Source organism: Argiope bruennichi, chromosome 9, assembly GCF_947563725.1.
Source record: "Argiope bruennichi chromosome 9, qqArgBrue1.1, whole genome shotgun sequence".
Taxonomy (NCBI): Eukaryota; Metazoa; Arthropoda; class Arachnida; order Araneae; family Araneidae; genus Argiope; species Argiope bruennichi.
Window position 1 is genome coordinate 71,731,276 of NC_079159.1, and position 19,246 is coordinate 71,750,521.

The 19,246-nt window shown below is 28.5% G+C and overlaps 1 protein-coding gene across 3 annotated transcripts in view; it reads left to right on the forward strand.

Annotated features, from left to right (window-relative positions):
* Positions 1–19,246, forward strand: part of LOC129984355 (uncharacterized) — a 158,682-nt gene that overhangs the window by 61,685 nt on the left and 77,751 nt on the right. For all 3 annotated transcript variants that reach the window (XM_056094224.1, XM_056094225.1, XM_056094226.1), the window contains one exon: positions 15,001–15,070. In XM_056094224.1, coding sequence (XP_055950199.1) covers positions 15,011–15,070 — 60 coding nt within the window. In that variant the 5' untranslated portion in view covers positions 15,001–15,010. The remainder of the gene's footprint in view (positions 1–15,000; positions 15,071–19,246) is intronic.

Genomic DNA, 19,246 nt, shown 5'->3' on the forward strand with positions numbered 1-19,246 from the left:
CTGAAAGCCGAAGAAAACTAAATCAACAATGAACAAGACCATAGAAAGAGAACTTTCAACTATCAACATTAATAAATTATCAAATATTTTGTTATTACTAAAAATGCCATGTACTTACGTTTAATTTTGGTTCAATGTATTTGTTTATTTCATATAGAAAATATTTTTATATTCTTATTGCCTAGTATCGAGAAGACTGAAACATTGTAACTTCTTCTATTTTATTTCATTTATCAAATCCCTTCCCACCCTTGAAGCTGAATAACCTTATAAATGAATTTCATTAATCTTAACTGTAATTAATTGAGGAGGATATCTAAACCATTGCTATTATGTTGTCGGTACTATTCTTCAAGCAGGTTTAATCTGTTTGTAACTTGCTAATATGCTTATTGTATTATTTGAAAGTGCATATCATGTTTCGAATAAGTAATATACCTTTCAAGAACCAACATTTTTCTTATTACAAATTAAACACGTATTACAAATACCAAACATATAAAAAAATTCTATCCGTCCATTTTGGACCCTATCCGTTTCGAAAACAATATTTATATATAAAAGAAATACAAATATTTTATTATATTACATGGAGAAATTATTTATTCTAACTCAGCAGCATTCAAAGAATTCAAAAGAAACTCCTTTTAAAAAGTTCACTTGAATTTAAATAGAAAAATAGCGAATAAATCAAAATATCTGTGGAAAAAACTTTTATTTTGTTTATTGAAAATTAAAAAGGTAGAAATATGTTCACACAATAGAAAAATGAATTTATTTTGCTATATATTGTTTAAAGAAAAATAATTTCAAAATAAAATCTTTTGCTTGTTAACGAAAAAGAAACTAAAAAAATTAATTAATATTCCACATAGTTGCACAATTAAAAAGTTTATATTCATAAAATTTCGACGCAATCCCAACCACTCACTGAAACTCTTCATCCTTTCAAGTCAAAGGTGAAATTGACTTAACCTCCAGTGCAGGGTTAAACCGCCGTCTGTTTGTAACCCCCCATAAAAGCTAATTTCGAACATTGAACTCTTTGTAATTAAGAACCCATTCAACTTCAACACTTTGTCGAGATGCGTGACTCGCACATTAACGACTTGAGCGCAATTCAAAATGGCGCATCGTCCAGAAGTCCCAGATCGAGAGCGAGAGCCCGATGTCGATTTTTGATGGCAAAGGAGAAACAACAAGAGCGACAATGCCATCTGGACAGTACATTGACTCACCACTAGCCCTGGGGACCATTTAAATTAAGCAGTGATTGAGAGAAGTAAAAGAAATACAGAATGGAATTATGGATTGGTCTCTTGGAATGAAGCCCTTGGGTTCGTTTAACTATGCCACTGTAAAAAGTAGTGTTCTGGTTTTTAAGGAGAAGCATTTTTTACATTGAAGGAACGATAATCGTTGTTATTAAGTTAATTAGTGGCTAAGCAGTTCTTTGGGGTAAAGTATTCTGGTAAACAAGCCATTCTTGTTTGGTGTGCAGAAAAAAAAACAGCTGCATGTTGACGCCAGAACACTTTCACATGGCTATGGGGGTAGTAGTGAAAGTATTCTAAGAATTATAATTAGGCAGTTTATTCAGAGAAAAAAATTGTCTAATTTTTTTTTACTGGTTATATCAATGACCGTTTTAAAAGAACAATCGAATGCTTCACTAAATTTGATATTTGCATCATTATAAAAACCTCTCTAGACAAAACAACTAAAAAACACAAAAAAGAACTAATATTCCAATCCGTTTCTTTTGTGATAAAATTCAAATTTCACTATTTCATTGTCTATTAAAATGTGATACTTTTTATATAAAAAAAGGGCTCGGACCTTTGACGCATGAGAAAAAAAGATTGCATCAGTGACGTATGTAAGAAAAATGATTATTTGCATTAAAAGAATCCCAAATACGCAAATAGAAGAATTTTCGTATAAATAAGTTTTTTAGAGATGGATAAATAAGAAAAGTTTTCCAAATGAAATTTACTAAATAATAGGAAATAATTTTTTAGCGATAGCAAAATATAAAAAGCAGAATCATAAGGTAACATTTGAGAAATGCTTTCATCAAAAAGAAAATAGCAAGAAAAATAACCATGGAATGCATTAATGATAAATTGTTTTATTACATCCGTTGCCGAGGATGGATATACTCGAAGCTGTTACAAAGTTCGTATTTTAAAACACATGACATCCGTTTCTCTTAAATTATGGGGAAACGTGATCATTTTTATAAACATCTATATCACTTCCATTTATTCATTTTACATGCTGATGAAGACAAGTGGCTCAAAAAAAGAAAAAATATGTTCGCACATTTTAAACTCGTACGATAGTTTTTTGAACTCCTGGATTTCACTATTTTTTCTATTTAAATTTAATGATCCTAACTCATTAATTCGTCTGACTTCTCTTATTATTATTTTTGATAAGTCGGTTTCTTGAGTCTTTAAAAACCTGTATTCATGGGAATGGAAATAATTTAAAAAAATAATAATAACAATCTGCCAATAACTTTCTTTTTCCTGTGTTGAAAATTTTTAGCCAAATAAACATATTGTGTTCTTCAATAAAAAAAAAAAAAATCAGGATTATCACATAATTTTGTTTGACTTGATTTGCTTTTTGTTTCCAATATAGTATGGGTGCCAGTTATTATTATATTGAAATATTCTGTAAACTGCTGTTCTGGACTCATGCCAAAATTTCGTAAAATGACAAGTAAGAAGAAATCTTTTACAACTTCACCGGCATTACGATTATATACAGAAAAAAAAATCTTCAGAATATGCAAACATTCCTTTTTACTGAAATATATCATTCTTTAGAAAGCACGGAACTGCTAGCAAATAATTTTATTTTCTTTCTCGGCATTCTAGGATTCTCTTAGCTGTGTTAAACTTTCTATTTATCAAGTTTCTCTTCCTTTTTTATAAAGTCGAAATCCTAGTCGAAGCCAATGTGAACAACATTATGCCTGATTAACAAATTTCTTTGAAAACATAACGATTGGATGACGTACTACTAAACAGATGTTTACATATGACAATTTTTCTGTATTGTATACATTTCCATTGTTGAAGTAAATGTTTTGATCAAAACATGTGATAAGTCCCTAAAATTTAAAAATGAACATATTTTTCCAAATTTTGTAGGTGAAAAAGTGAAATTTTGTTTGTTCATAGATGAATATAAAAGACGCATTTTGTTATTTGACTTTTTTACATTTTAGGTACGTACAAAGATATGATTTTTTTAAAAAAAATACTTTTTATCATTAGTCTTCACAGAATTCTTTTTTTTTCTGTATAGTGATGTAAAAATCATTTACAGAATACAGTGATTGATGCATCAAGCCAAATGAAGACAAAAAGGAAAAAATCCTAAAATACACGATAGCCATGAAATAATTTTCCTTATTTGGAGGCTTCTGAAGCTAAAATTAATGAACAAAATCAAATCAAATTTTATATACAGACTGTTAAATACACGTGAAGACAAATTCCATAAAAAAATTTCAGCAATAAATAATAAATGAATGAATAAAATTTCTGCAAAAAAAAAAAAAGAATCGCATAAAGAATAGTTACAAAAGCATTGATAGGAAAGATTTCAGCGATGTTTGAATGAAAACATTGAAATCAATGATTATAAAGAACACTCGGGAAATGGATTACTTAATATTTCATAAATATTCGGAGGTTAAAAAGTGCATGTGCAATAAATGACATGTAATATGAAATTAACAGATAACTCTTTTACTAATCAACATTAGGATCATATTTTCAATCTAATGATTGTATCTTTATAAATACTATACTGCATTGACGTGTGTGTGGCGGGGGGGGGGGATTTATTTTCCTGTGATCTCATATGAAATTCAGTTTCATTCCATGATTAATTCATTAGATTTCATTGCTGATGCTCTTAAACAGGGAAATTTATTTTATGATTTCTTGCATTGTCAAGCTGCGATTTTTTGTATGGGGGATACAAATCTCCTTTAAACCTTTTTCCCATTACGGGTGGTAAATTTTGAGGAAAAATATTCTTGAAATGTTACAGAGTGAATTTGAATTGTTTAAATCAATATCTAAATTAAAAATAATAGAAACCTGAATGGATATTAAAATAACTGCAAAGTTGACGTTATAAAAACATATATCATATGATTCATTTACATATTGCGGATATATCCTGAATTCCAAAAATTACACACAAAAATAATAGATTTATAATCGTTTTTTTCAAAATATTTATCTTTACTATGTGCTAAAGTTCCACGGGGTATTACAGCTCGTAATTGAGGACGAGAAGCTTCAGGCATGATGGTTGGTTCTCGTCACCCTATTGGGTACACGAAATGGTGAGGGTTTGGCTACTCCCATCGATGACGGGATGTAGTTCCTCAGGGAAGGGTTGTACCGTGGCCGGTGATGGCCTTTAAGACTCACTCATGTTCCCGCCAGTGTTGCTGTTATGGCAGTCCGGTCATTTAAGTTTTTCTGTGTGCCTTCCGTGGGTCGGAGTAGTCAGTTTATGATTACTATGCACTAAAAATAAAATATATATTTACGAGCTTGTATCTAGTTTCTAATCAACCAGAAATGTGTTAAAATGTATCCGTATATTGAAAAGATTGGAAACGGAGTATTATATTCTTCAATGATAAATGCAATGGTGTTAATTCATGTTGTTGGGATATGAAATGCACTGCATTATTTTAATATTGGAATCCATTATACATCTTTCAGGAGGGGGAAAAATATGGTTTTACTACACAGTGTAAAATAAGGTGCTTTGAAATATTAAATAATGTTAGTAATTAGTTTTTCCAAATTACTTTACGTTATATAGTTACACGCTATATAATTAATATATTTTTTCATGAATTCATTTCAAGGAATAGTGGATAAAAATTTGCAGAGCTAAAATAATTAGCTAATTAGAATAAATCAGTATGCAAATTCAAGATTACTAACTGATAAATTCATCATGATTATACTTATTTTGTTTAGTTTTTGTGTATTTTGCTAATAGACTTAGTCGTAATTCAGCATGTGATACTGGAATGTAAGTAATGAAAGGATACAGAATAAAATGTAATGAAAGGACACAGAAATAAATCGTCGGCATGTCTGCTTACTATCATAGAGAAAATTTATTAAGTCATAATTAATAGCATTTTTCTTTAACTATAAATTATTAATAGTAAAGGATTAATTAATAATATATAACATGCGATGATTCCTTATTTCTCTAATGATTAGAGAAAAAAGACTAAAAAAAATATTTTTTGGATTTTTTTGTTGAGTTTTAATTGCCATACCTACGAGAATGTTTAACGAACTTATAATTCCAATTAATCAACTTCGCTCAAGATTATTTTCGAACTCTAATCTTAAGATTTCTGTATATATTAATGACGAGAAGAAAATTGCATTTCTTCTCACATACACAGATTAATTAAAATTCCTTTCTACAAAATAAATGCAGCATTAAGAAAATTATTTTATTCTGTAGTAAAGATCTGCACCTTGGATTATACAGCTGGGTATCTCGATTTATTATGATTACCTCGGTTGACGTAATTCAGTGATAATTCAATCACTCATTCTTTCACTCAGTCTACTGCGAAAACGTAAGTTGTTGACATCTAGTGTTAAGCGATACATGATTACGCAATCTGATTTTTCCCACCTGTTCTTACGGTCGAAGTTAACTATTATTAACTTTGATATGCAAGAATAAGAAATTCCCTGGAAGGATTATCATGTTTTGAAATCTCCGATTTGATTCACACGGGGATATTTTTGTTGGATCTTCGTCAAAGCTTATTAGAAGAGGAATTAAAATATTTTTGCTTTCTTCTATATTTTCTGTTTACCTTTGCTTATGATATTTTGTCATAGGTTAATGTTCTTTCTCGTTCCACCCCTTATTGTTTATAGAAGCTGATTGTATGGTTCTGTAAGGATATTAGCAAGAATAGAAATATAATTCTAAATCATATTTTCTGTAAAATTTCCAGTCTGATGCAATGAAAATCGCCGTTTTACAATCTCTTAGGTGACTAGATTATTTAAACAATGACCATTTAATGTTTTCCCTTTTTCCAGTTAGTAGCATGTTAGGGATTCTTTCACATTGCCGATGTTGAATATTTAAAAATCTAAGCGATGTCAATAGCTTATATTACTTATATAACATCGTATAAAAAATCCAAATAGATACTTAGTTTTAAAATAATACAAGCTAAACGTTACACATAACGATTAAAGAAACAGCATCGAATCTTTCAAATCATGAGAAAAAAACACTTAGTAACTATCAAATTACTGTCAGTTATAAGTTGTATTTTGGCAGCAAACCAATTGTGTTGAATCAACAGTCAGAATATGAAATAGAATTATTCTTGATTCTTTCTTGTTTGCCTCACGGAAGTAATAAATTATTAAATAACTGTTCAGAATTTAGTAATTGGAATACCATTTTAAAATTTAATAAATGACTGAATTGTTGAACACTCTTCAAGCTGTTTTAACAAAGAGTTTTTAATATTTCCTCGTGCATGAAGAATATTTCGAGATAAAATCTTAAATGTGCCTTTGATCTTTACAACAAATAGGAAAGGACGCTTCGAGTTCGACGTTAGAAAGTTACTAAACAGATAAACGGTTTATCCTTTCTCATGGTGGTAAATAAATGATGCGAGTTGGGTAAATTTCCATCACTGATGACACAAAATATCTCTGTGTGAAGACTCAAAACAAATAAAGTTCTTAATGGGTTCTATTTTGTTTGATTAAGTGCCAGTTTCATTGTGTGAGGCGGTTTGAAATTGCCCCATTGCCGGCCAAGATGTTTTTCATGATTTTGTTACATGCTATAGATCTTAAAAACAGTAATTCTTCTATAAGTCAATTTATTGATTAAAACTGTAGATAATAGCGATAAGCTATCATGTTATGATTTGTATTCATATTAAAAATTTATCAACAAATGTACTTGGCATTGCCAAATATCTAGTTAATATTGATGGGATTGTTTTAATTATTAAATTTTTATCAGTTTTCTGGTTTTAATTGACCTCTTTCCGGACTCTAACTGCCAAAATGATTTATGTAATTGAAATTTCAAAAAAATATTTTTTACAGTCATTGAACAATTAAAGAAAAGTGTAATTTTTAAATTACAGTCAACTTATCATTATTTGTTGGTTGTTATCCACGGTCTTCCATGAAAAAAATCTTATCCAAAAATTTCAATCACAAACAAAAAAATGCTTTACATAAAAAAATAATTGACTTTTTTGCACAAAAAAAATCATATAGAATATAATATAAAGTTTGTTTCAAAACATTTTTTGTTTTAATTTGTGTCTTTCTTCGATAACTTATGGGTTATCCATGGAATTCGCTGTTTCGTGCTATATCGCTCAACCTAATATGATTCAATCACTAATCATCGCTATTTTGTTATCTATTATTTAATTTTAAATAAATAAGTCAGGATTTTTTTTGTTTAAACTATATAAAAACGATGAATGGGAATTGTATTTTTCACCTCGGGGATTTCACAAAAATTAAAATGTAATTGATAGCTGTCTTGTTCAAGAAAGGAATATTGCTGTTCATCATAGACGAATCACTAAACAGTTAATAAAGCATGAAAAATTCCTACATAACGTACGATAATGTTTTACCATAGTATATATCCATTAACTAGAACAAAATATGTTTGCTTCTACATTTAATAAGGCAGGAAGATGGAAATATTTTCTTTAACTTAGCTGTAATATCTTTACGAAACCGATTTAATTTCCATTTATTATATTGATTAAATATGCATTCAGACAGTTGATGGCACATTCATCGATCATTTTATGAAAATTTTGTTATGTCAAAGAGATTTCGGTTTGCACGTTTATAAATGGAATGAACTTGACTTCCTTCACATGAACTTTGTGATGTATCTAAATTATAGAGTATTTATCTCCGATTAAAGCTCAAAATGACCACCAAGAAGAAAATATGTGTCTCTTGAGCAACAAAAATTGGTTAATGTTTAATTTATTTTTAATTTGAGTAGTATGTGAATGTCAAATAAAATAAGAACAAGGATTATATTTACTATTGGTAAATTTATGAATTCGAATATTTGTATCGATTTCGCAAAGCTCAATCCTACGAAGAAAGATTATTCTTTTCTTTATAAAAAGTAGATGGCATTCCGGGACTTGGCCTCCTCTCCCGACCTCATATTTTTTCAAGTTATTCATAATATATTTCTGTCATAATGAATTCTCACATTAATAGCAGTTTTACAGGTTCTTCTCTTGTCCTCTCACTCCATTCATTTCACCACGTAGTATTCAATATCAGTGCCTTATAATAACTTTTCCTTCTTCTTTACCAAGCTGATGGAAGCTGACGTTTCTGTCTCTTGTTAAATAATTTGAAATGTTTTAATATTAAAGAAGTTTTTTAAGTATTAAATTTGTAATATTTGAAAACTCATTTCTGAACAAAAATTGTAGCGGTTACATAACTCTACTACCTTCTCTTTTGATACAACAGATGGCGTTATTTTATTAACATCCTGGTATTTTTCCCATTATCCTCCTTGGGGATCATTATTAGATTGTTTACAAGTGAGAGTCGTATTTTTTCGTGTTCATGCTTGTTTTGTTTTGCAAAATGTGGAACTTAGAAAATAATTAAATAACTCTTCCTGAAATTCGTTTATTATTTTCATCTATTCCCTAATGAAGTTATTAGGAGTCCCATCCCTCTACAAATTCATTTTGCTTTTAACAATAGATTCCAAAATAACATTTTTTTATGTCGTTTTAGAATTTGTATGTTATTTGAATGAATGAAATGCTTAGAAACTATATAGTGGAGTATGACATATTTCACATCATTAAAACATAGTATGTAAAAATTTTGTATTGGTTCTTTACATGTTACGTGTATACTGGAATTATAAAATTCCAGTAATTGCATATAACATTTTATTCAAATTTTATACTTTTACTAAAAGTGTCATAGAATTAAAATTATAAAGAAATTATAAGTTATCTATTTTTGGACCAGTATGAATATAAAGGCTCTAAATTTTTTTTGTTGAAAATTTAAAAAATAAGTAAAAGTTAAGAATAGTTTATACTAATTTTAAATTGCATTTAGCAAGATGTAGAGATACTGATTGTTTTATTTTAATTTTTCTAAAACTGAACGGAATTCGAATGTCAGATATGTTATTCATTTTCTGTTTATTTTTTTATATATTTCTGCTATATAAAAGATAAGAAATGTTAGATTATATCAATTCTTTAAGGAAACAGTCTGCAATTGAATTTCGAGGAAAATCAACTCTCTTCGAACTACATGATTCGATGAAAGAAATAGCATACTTTTTTTCGCTTTGTATACAATAATAATTTCAATTTCACTTGTTATGTCTTAATTGTTTAAGTAATTTAGATGCGAATGAATCTAAAAGCATTTTACATGAAATTGCCTTGAATGAATGAATTTTGAAATATTTTCTAAAGTATAAGAATAAAAAGCATTTGTACAAGCATATTTTCAAGCATTTGTTTCTATAAAGATATATATTTTTCCCAGTATTGAAAAATAAAAGTTCAAAATGTCATCTTTCTAATGGTGAAAACATATTTTATCCAGCAATAGCTTATTTAAGTAAAATACAATGATAAATAAAAATTATATAAGTTTCATAACTATATAATTAATCCTTTATGCTTATTCAGAAGAAATTAATTACCCCGAATATTTTTGATTCATTATCATGTGATGAATTGATCCGTTTAGTATAAAAGTGTGAATTAATAAGACAGTTTGGACATGTAAATTAATTCAAACAAAAAATATATGAGCCCATTTAGAGTTGAATGCAAGAATTGTACTCATGCATTTAAATGAATGGTACATATACTTTCGTCATCTTAAAGAAAATCTTACCCATCAATTCTCAAACCACCTACTCACATTTGTCCTTGAAAATACTGGGATCCTCCTACATTTGAGACTGGCACATTTACATCATTCCACTGAGAACATAATTTAAAGACAGCATGAGTCTGATTTAAAATGAAACATATACAAGGTTTCTAGAATTTATATATTTATTTAAATCATTGTATCTCTATTATAAAATATCAGTCTCCATCTTATCTATACAAGTATCATTTTAAAAGTAATTATTCAGTTTTTTTTTTCTTGGTGTATCTGTTAGATACGTTTGACATCTACTGTTGATTTCTAAGAAAGATTTGGGCGTTTATGGGAAAGCCATTTTTAAGATAAACTGAAAAGTGTCAGATCCCTTAATAAAAAATATAAAAAAGGAATGTTATCTTGTGGTTAGTATTAAAAATAGTCAAAAAGATTTATGTTTATAGCTTTCGGACTCATAAAACAGTTTAACAAGGTAAATGCCCTGTTTAGTACCTTAAGTTTTATGATAGTTGTTAGGTAATTCTGAGTTTCTCGAACGTCCACGAACTATCTCCAACTGTAAGATCTCCCACGTAATTTCCTTCAACAGGTTTGTCTTTTCTGGTGAGGATTCCATTAAAGAATGTTTAGTTTAATGAAAGTTCCACACTTAAATGACTTTAATTTTAAGGAATACATATAGTTTGTTGTAAAGATAAAGAAAAATTATAGATCTTCTAATGAAGGGTGACATTGCATGTCTCTTAAATGATAACAAAAAGGAGAACCGCCTTACTGTTTATTGCAAATCAAAAATAGCAGTTAAAAGTTTGAGCTCAATACAGTTGTATCATTACAGTTGACTTCCTCCAGAAGTACGGATAATTCTAAATCAGTACAAAAGTAATTCCACATTTTTTTTTTTATCATGTGAGAACAAGATGTTGTTTTGGTTAGGGGGTTTTGAAGCTCGAAATCACGTAGGCAATGAATGAAGCATAAATGGCAATTTTCATCATCATCTTTTAATCGCATATATTTTTTTACCTGCTTTTACCAGTATTGTATTATTATTATTACGTATGCTTCGTTGAAAGTAGATGCATTTTTAAAAGGTTGACCTGCTTTTACCAGTATTGCTTTATTATTACGTATGCTTCTTTGGCAGCAGATGCGGTTTTGAAAGGTTGACCTAAAATTTTGACATCATAGCTGTTATTTCATCTCAGAATCGGTGGAGCACCAAAACTTTGTTTGCCAGCTAGAAAAATTGAACATGAAAGTTTAAAAAAATTATCATATATATATATATATATATATATATATATATATATATATATATATATATATATATATATATATATATATATATGTAGAGAGAGAGAGAGGGATAGAGACCGATAGAGAAGTCTCGTGGTTGTTTCAAACCGGTTTAAACTGGTTAATGACTTAAATTAATTAAGACAAATAATGACAAAAATAATAATATTCTCACATGATAACTTTAAATTTGCGATCGTAGATTTCATTTTTTATTTACTCACTTATTTGCATGTCTAGTGTGAAGCTTTGGAAGGATGCATATATACTATATACATGCCATTACTTGGTTTCTTTTTCCGGGACTATATCAAACAGTAGGTGTTTGTTTCCCCTTTACCAACTGATGTGGATGCACTTATGACGTACATATCTGTAGACTTTCAAAACATCACATTTGACATGCTTGATATTGCGCGTATTTTTGGTGTGCTTATAATGAACACTTATAACTGTATTAAATTTAAATTTTCAACTGTTATTTGAAATTTCTGATGAACACGAAGGCTGTCCTTTGTTTTATTTCCTTTTAATATCCCTGCGCAATTGGGATATTCATTTATAATTCCCTGTATAACGATTGATGAATACTGCAGCATGTATTTAGATATGAGTACACAGGCGGATGAATCGCTGTATAAATGGAGAACTGTTCGTCTGAATTTTTATTTATAATGTTTTTTAATATTCATCAGGGGCACCTCAAAAATGGTAATCTGAAGGTGCCAATAGGGTAACTGGTTCTCTCCACTCTGGTGTGGAGTTAGTTATCCCCTACCGATGATAGGATGTGTCTCCTACGGAAGGGGTTGTAACTTACTCAGTGATGGCCCTTAAGATTCAACTGTAGTTCTCTCCAATGGTGCCGAGTTGCTCCAGTCCTTCAGTTATTTTCCGAATACTTTGAAGCTTGCCAGAGTAGCTCTTTTATAGCTATTTTTTCAATAGTTTTTGTTTTCTAGTTAGATATCTTTATGTCCAACGCGTGAAACTACTTTAAATATTATGAAAAATTTAAACTACGTTCAGAATTATTCTCCTATTAGTGCCGATTCCTTAGTGAAGGTAATAAAAGATGTAGTTAATATTAAAGAAAATATAAAAAATGCTGCATTAATAAAATTATTTGTTATGTAGGCAAATATTTTGGGAAATATAGGTTTAGATGTTATAAAATAATCTCTAAAGCCGTTCTGTACTTTTTAGTATTTAAAAAAAAAAAAAGATATTTTTATACTTTGAGCAATTATGGTAGAATAAGAATTGAATAAAAATATATAAAAAAAACTCAAACAAGTGCAAGTTCAACATTGTTTTAAAATATCAATATTACTGTTGCAACTCAATGTTTGTAATATAATTTGTGTATTTAAAATTCTGTTGACGAAAAAGGATGATTCCTTAGAGAATGGAAAAGAAAAATTTACCATGAGTAGAAGATTCGACAAAGCAAGTGATTTATTCACAAATATCTAATAAAAACAATTTTCTGAAGTGGAGCAAAACAAAACAGTGGTGTGTGTACATACAAAAACGACTTTTTTCCGAAAACATGTTAAAATTCTGAACATTTCAAAAAAAAATCCTGGAAGTTTAAAAAAATTGAAATATTATTTTTTAAATGTAAATTCAATTGAATAAAAATATTTAAAATTTAAATCATTAAAATTTAAATTTTTTAAAAATCATTAAAATTTAAATTTTTTAAAAATCATTAAAATTTAATTTTTTTAAAAATAATTAAAATTTAAAATTTTAATTCTTTTATTGATCTTTTATATTTCTATTTAAAGGCATTTTTTTCTTCACATAACAAACGAATAATTATTCCGTAACTAGACAACATTTCAATATATAATATAATTCTGAAGTATCTATTTGAACTTGGGTTAAGTGGGCAAAAATATTGCCTTTTGATAAGCAGAATTGTGCGACTATTTTCCTCAAACATCCATTAGTGACATTGGAGTCTGTCTAACAGGGATCATAGTCTATAATCTGCCAAACACAGGGATATGGTCTGGCCGACAGAGAGAAAGAAGGGGGGAGGGGGTAATGATGATAATTTTCTTGCATTTTCGACAGAGCTTTATTTACCTTCTAGTTGAACAGCCCGTTGTAACGCAGTTAAAGAGTAGAGTACAAAATTTTTGTCAAAATCTTTTGAAATCTTTTTCCATGCAAATTATTATTCTGGTTCCATACATTTCAAAAGAAATAATTATCTCAGCATTAAAAAACATCACATTAGTCTCAAATCGTGTCATTCTGATTCATTGGAGCTGCTTTCATATAATTCAGTTTTACATAATGCTCATACAAAACGCAGTAATAGAATACGATGATAAAATTATAAATCTTTGAATTCAATTTAAGTAATGTGTTATTTGGATAGCCAGAACTTTCTTTAAATAAATTTTAACAATTTTCTTATCACATTTTTCACAAAGATTTTACATATAAGAATATATGCGATATATTTAAATTGAGAAGACATTTAATTAAAATATTTGTAAATAGAAAGTACTGTTTTGCTTCCGTTCCCAAGTATCCAACAGTATATTTCACATTACAAAAAGGGGGTTTTGAATTATAATAAATAAATGTGATATCTCAAAACCGACATAATTACAAATGGACACATTTAGCAACGTTTATTGAAAAATATGATTCGCCAGGCCATATAGATAATAGACAGACAGTTCGAGCAGATGAATTCGAATTTTTTAGAAACAAGCATTTTTAATGCATGATGCAAATCAATTTCATTAACTTTCTACTATACAATTAAAAAATCATGAGATTTTGAAACTTATTCTGAATTATTGTAGTACACATAACAGTTTTTAATAGTTTTAAACGTATCGAAACTTCTTTTGGCACTGTTGGAGATCATGCGAATTTTATCAATTTTATTTTGTAAAATGCACCAGTAACACGAGAAATCTATTGTTGTAGTTGCAGCAATAGTTTCGGTTTAGATGCATCTAATTTCTTGCAAAAAAACAAGACGCGTATTCTCCTGATCATTTTTTAAATCTTGTAATTTTTTGCAATATACACCAAATACAATTGACCAAATACAATAATATCTTCTGTCCTAAAAAATGTTTGAGACTATGGTTACTCATGCCTACGTACGCTTTCATGTATAAGTGCTTCTAGGACTTGGCAATCTATATGTTCACAGTAAATATCATAATATTTCTGGTGGAATAAAGACATATTTCTTACAGGGATAAAATCGAAAAATAAATAGATAAATCCCAATGAAAATTTCCTCTGCAAGATATTTTTTACTCATTGGAGGCACATCATTTCCAAAAGTGGCAACTACTGGTGCTACTTTTGCGTATATAAGTATAGCAATTGTTACTCGGCTAAAATTTGCATAGCTGTTTGACAACATTGACATTACCAAATTTTGTTGCTAACTCTTTATTCGAAATTCACACGTTTTACAAGTTGAAATTCTCCACATCCTATTTATCTAACAAGTTGAAAGGTTAATTTTTGCATAACATTATTTTTATTTATCCAATTATACTCAACATTTCGTTATTAAAAGTGATGAATATATTGTAAAATTGCATTTTGGATTTTGCATTCGCGCTATATATTTATTGAAATTTATTAAAGCTATTTTTTTTAAATGTGTGTGTAAATTTTGAATGAACTATTACTAAATATGTTGTTTATTTTTTAGATAAGAAATTATGCTGCCAGAAATAGATAAATACAAAGGCAAATCCCCTGACAAGGGATCCATTAAAAAGGTAAAATTTATGTGCAATTAAATAAATGTGGCAATTAATTTTTTTTTAATTTCTGAATTATTCAAAATAAAGTTACTGAATTTTCTATATCTCTGAAAACTTCTTTGTCTAGCCCTGTCATGCAGCAATCGAATTTCATTGTTAAACAGTATTTAAAAAAAATTGTTACTAATAACCGTTCTAATTTAAGTTATTAAATGTTGCAAAAGTGTGGTATCTCTTTTATTAAATAGGTTCCACACTGAAATATAAAAGCGATTAATTAACATTTCACGAAAAATTCAGGATAAAGCCATGCCCTGTCAATAAAATTTTTCAAAATAAATTTTAACTTTCCGATTAACTTACAAAAATTCATATCATGTTTCTTGTATGGAGACGCATTTTAATGACAGATTTCGCTATCAGTGCAATACTGATTACAATTGATATCATTTATGTACTGACAGATTTTTTTTATAAAATATTTGTGTATAGTATTCAGTTTTTCAGGTTTTTAAAAAATGGTGCTTTTTTCAACACATTCCCGAAACTTTATTTAAAAAAAACTGTTACTAAATAACCGTTCCGATTTAAGTTATTAAATGTCGAAAATGTGGTATCTCTTTTAGGAAATAAGCACCATACTATCATCGCTGAAATATAAAAGCGATTAATCGAAGTTTCACGAAAATTCAAAAGAAAGCCTTGCCCTTTAAACAAAATTCTTCAAACTAATTTTTAACTTTCAGACTGAATTACGAAAATTCGTATCACGTTCCTCGTACGCAAACGTATTTTTAATGACAGATTTTGCTATCAGTGACACCTACTGACAACATTCATGTACTGATGATTTTTTTTATAAAATATTTGTGTACAGCATTCAATTTTTCATGTTTTCAAAAAATGGTGCTTTTTCCAAAATATTTCCGATTCTTCTTCATCCATACCAGAAACATGCCGAAATTAATTCAGGATCAATAAAATCTTCCTGATCTATATCTCATTACTTAAGAATGGGAATTCATGCTGATCTGGAAATGAGGTGCTCAAACATGCAATGCGTGATCATTCTTTTAGATTCGAAGCCTTACTTATGTAAAGTAATTAAACTCGCTTTTAAGTACTACAAAAAAAATATACGAGTTTCAGATCACGCATCCGTGCCGGGATGTAGTTTTGTCGCATGCAAGAATTAGCAAAGGGAAAAATACTTCTGTAGCCAAATAAAATCTCTATCCGAAATACCGAAAACTCATAAATATTTTATTGGCGTTCATATTAAGATTCCATTTTCATAATTTCCTCAAAGTTCCCGCAGCTATATAAGAATTTCATGTTCTAGTTAACACCAAAAATATGGCGAAATTTTATTTTCATTTTTTTCTCTTATTAATCTTTTGCTCTTTAATTAATTTATTCAGTGCATAAAACGATATGTTAATGCATATATTATAACTTCCAAAATTATAGAAACATTTTCAAAATTATCCAAAGACTAAAATGATGTTAAGAGACAATTTTCTAGCAGTTTCAAACAACTATTTTACCAAGAATTTTCAATCAAGATATACACATTAGTGTTCCTTTTCATTATATTTTTAATGGATGCATAGATATTTTAAATAAAAATTTTCTAAATTTAATTCTTTAGATTTATTTTTCATGTCCATGATTCAAAATATGTCTCCCAAAGTCATTTGAATAAATATAATAATGGAAAAAACCATAGTTTATAATATAACTTTTAGTTTTCATAGAAAAATTTTAATTAAATATTTAATTAATTTGAGAGCGTCTTGACCAATTATTATGCATTTTTATTTATTTTGACTTTTTTCATATCTGTAAAGATAATCTGGCAAATGATTTTCACTCATTTAATAATTTTCTAGAAGTATGAAATTCTGTATATTTATATATCTTTGATGACCTTTTTTATTATTTTTAGAACTTAATTATCTGTTAAGCATTACTTAGGTTAAGTTTGGATTCCGTATCAGTGGCGTCAGAAAGTAGTACGTTTACTACAACTTTAAGAATATGTTTTTAAATTTTTGAATAAATTTTATATTTTTATTGCCTTTAAAATCTTTAAGTGTAATATCAAAAATTATACCTGTTTTAATCTTTAGTTTCAAGATGTACATAAAATTTTACGGCGAAAAAATATAACTAGATTAATGTAATTTTGCCTCTTTTTAAAATTAAAATTTTAGATATTAGCAATCCCGAAGAACGCCAGCATAATCGATATTCGAAATACAACAATTCGATACAAGGCATACTATTTCACAAAATATATGGTGATATTAAGCAATCCTAGTGCCAAAATTCTAAAGTTATCCATCAATCTATATTCTTCTATTCAAAAGTTCTTGATTAATTATATGATAGTAAAAGAAAATAATAATAAAATAATGTAATAAGAGTTATAATAGAAAAAAGAAAATATGAATCTAGTAAATAATATAATACAATGCATCAAAACATATTAAAGCAGTTATAAGCAGCATTTTATTAAATTTTTTTCAAGATATTACAGACTTCCTATTAAAATTTTAAACCGAATGTTATATAAAGTTTATAAAAAAAATATTTTCTATAGATTGTATTATACTGACAAAGAGTCTTGATAAAAAATATGCCACTATTATTACTTTTAACTAGTAATGTTATTGACATTTTCGAGGAGCTTTTTATTTTTTCTTCCTACTTAACTCTTTCATTACCTTCCAATAATATTCAAAAGTACATTAACCTATTGCATTATACTTTTGTGCTCAGCCCTGTTTGTATTATGCATTTAGATCCGTGATCTTAACTTTCATAAATACACGTATCAATGTCAAAAACGTGAACGGTAGCTGATGAAATTCGATACGGTGATAATGACAATAACCTGATCGCAATACAAATCATAATCATGGTTTCACGATTTTGTACTTCATGTCATTGATTTTCTTGAATTGCCAATCCTATCCTCGATCAGCTTAAGAAGAGATTTTTATCTGTGGTTCTTCAGCGTACAGAAGAGTTCACCCACGCCTTAGAATAATACACATCTCAGATATCTATTTTCGTGCGATTAGTGTAATTTAGCTCAGTAATTGATTGATATAATCATTCCACTGTTTAAACATTCCTTGTAAATCATGACAACGCTTAATTCTCATAATCTACCGCCAAAGAATTAACTCTATTGTGTCGGTGCTATTGTTAAGTTTTAGATTTCAAGGATATGTCCAGCAACAATGCTAATTTTAAGGGCAAGTTTTAAGGATTATCTATTAATATAATTTATTGATATTTAAATCAAAGAGTAAAAGGTTTCGTTTTCTTAATTTAGAAGCATGAATTTAAAAGAAATTGGTTTCGTTCTTTTTCTGGTTTTCTTTAATTTCTTAAAACTTTTTTTAAAGAAACTATGACGCCTTAAACAAGAGCAGTAATTGAGAAGAGTATACATTCGTTTGACAATAAATCTCAATAATTGCCAAGATATTTGGTCTTAAAAGTCAATAAAATTTTCCTTTCGTACAATGAGCGTAGACAATCTATCAAAACTGGGGTCGGACGGGAAGAAAATCTAAATTAATTTATTAGGCTCTTGATAAATTTAGCATGCGTTACTTTGTTGCTGTTGTTCTAAATACCATCCTATTGAGAGCATAAGCAAAAATAATGGAGGTTAAATTTTCAAATTATTTATTAAGAATTCATATAAAATTGTATTATCATTCTGTTTCGTAATCCAATGCCACTAATAAATATTAAAATGCACACATGATTAGTTCGAAATTTCTCTAGTGGTCCCATTGACCTTTATATGTTTCAAATGTGACTTCTTACAATCGAACTAATATCATGCAGCAATATGTAAAACTCTATGATGGTGCCACATGTGCCAGATATTTAAACAGTTGTCCAACTTCAATAAGTTAGGAATATTGAAAGGTAACAATATTAAGGTATAAAACGAATGGACAGACCAGATTGTATCCCCGGATCTTAAAATGGGAGGACATGGGTTGAAAAATTGAGTTCGAGATGAGATTTAATATAACGAAAGTACGCCTTTAGGTTTTCATTTATTAAAATATTAAAACGCAGTAGCCAGCCTATTTCGTGAAAATGGCCGTCAAACTTTCATAATAACATATATTAATAATAAGTCCCCGTTGCCAAGGGTCC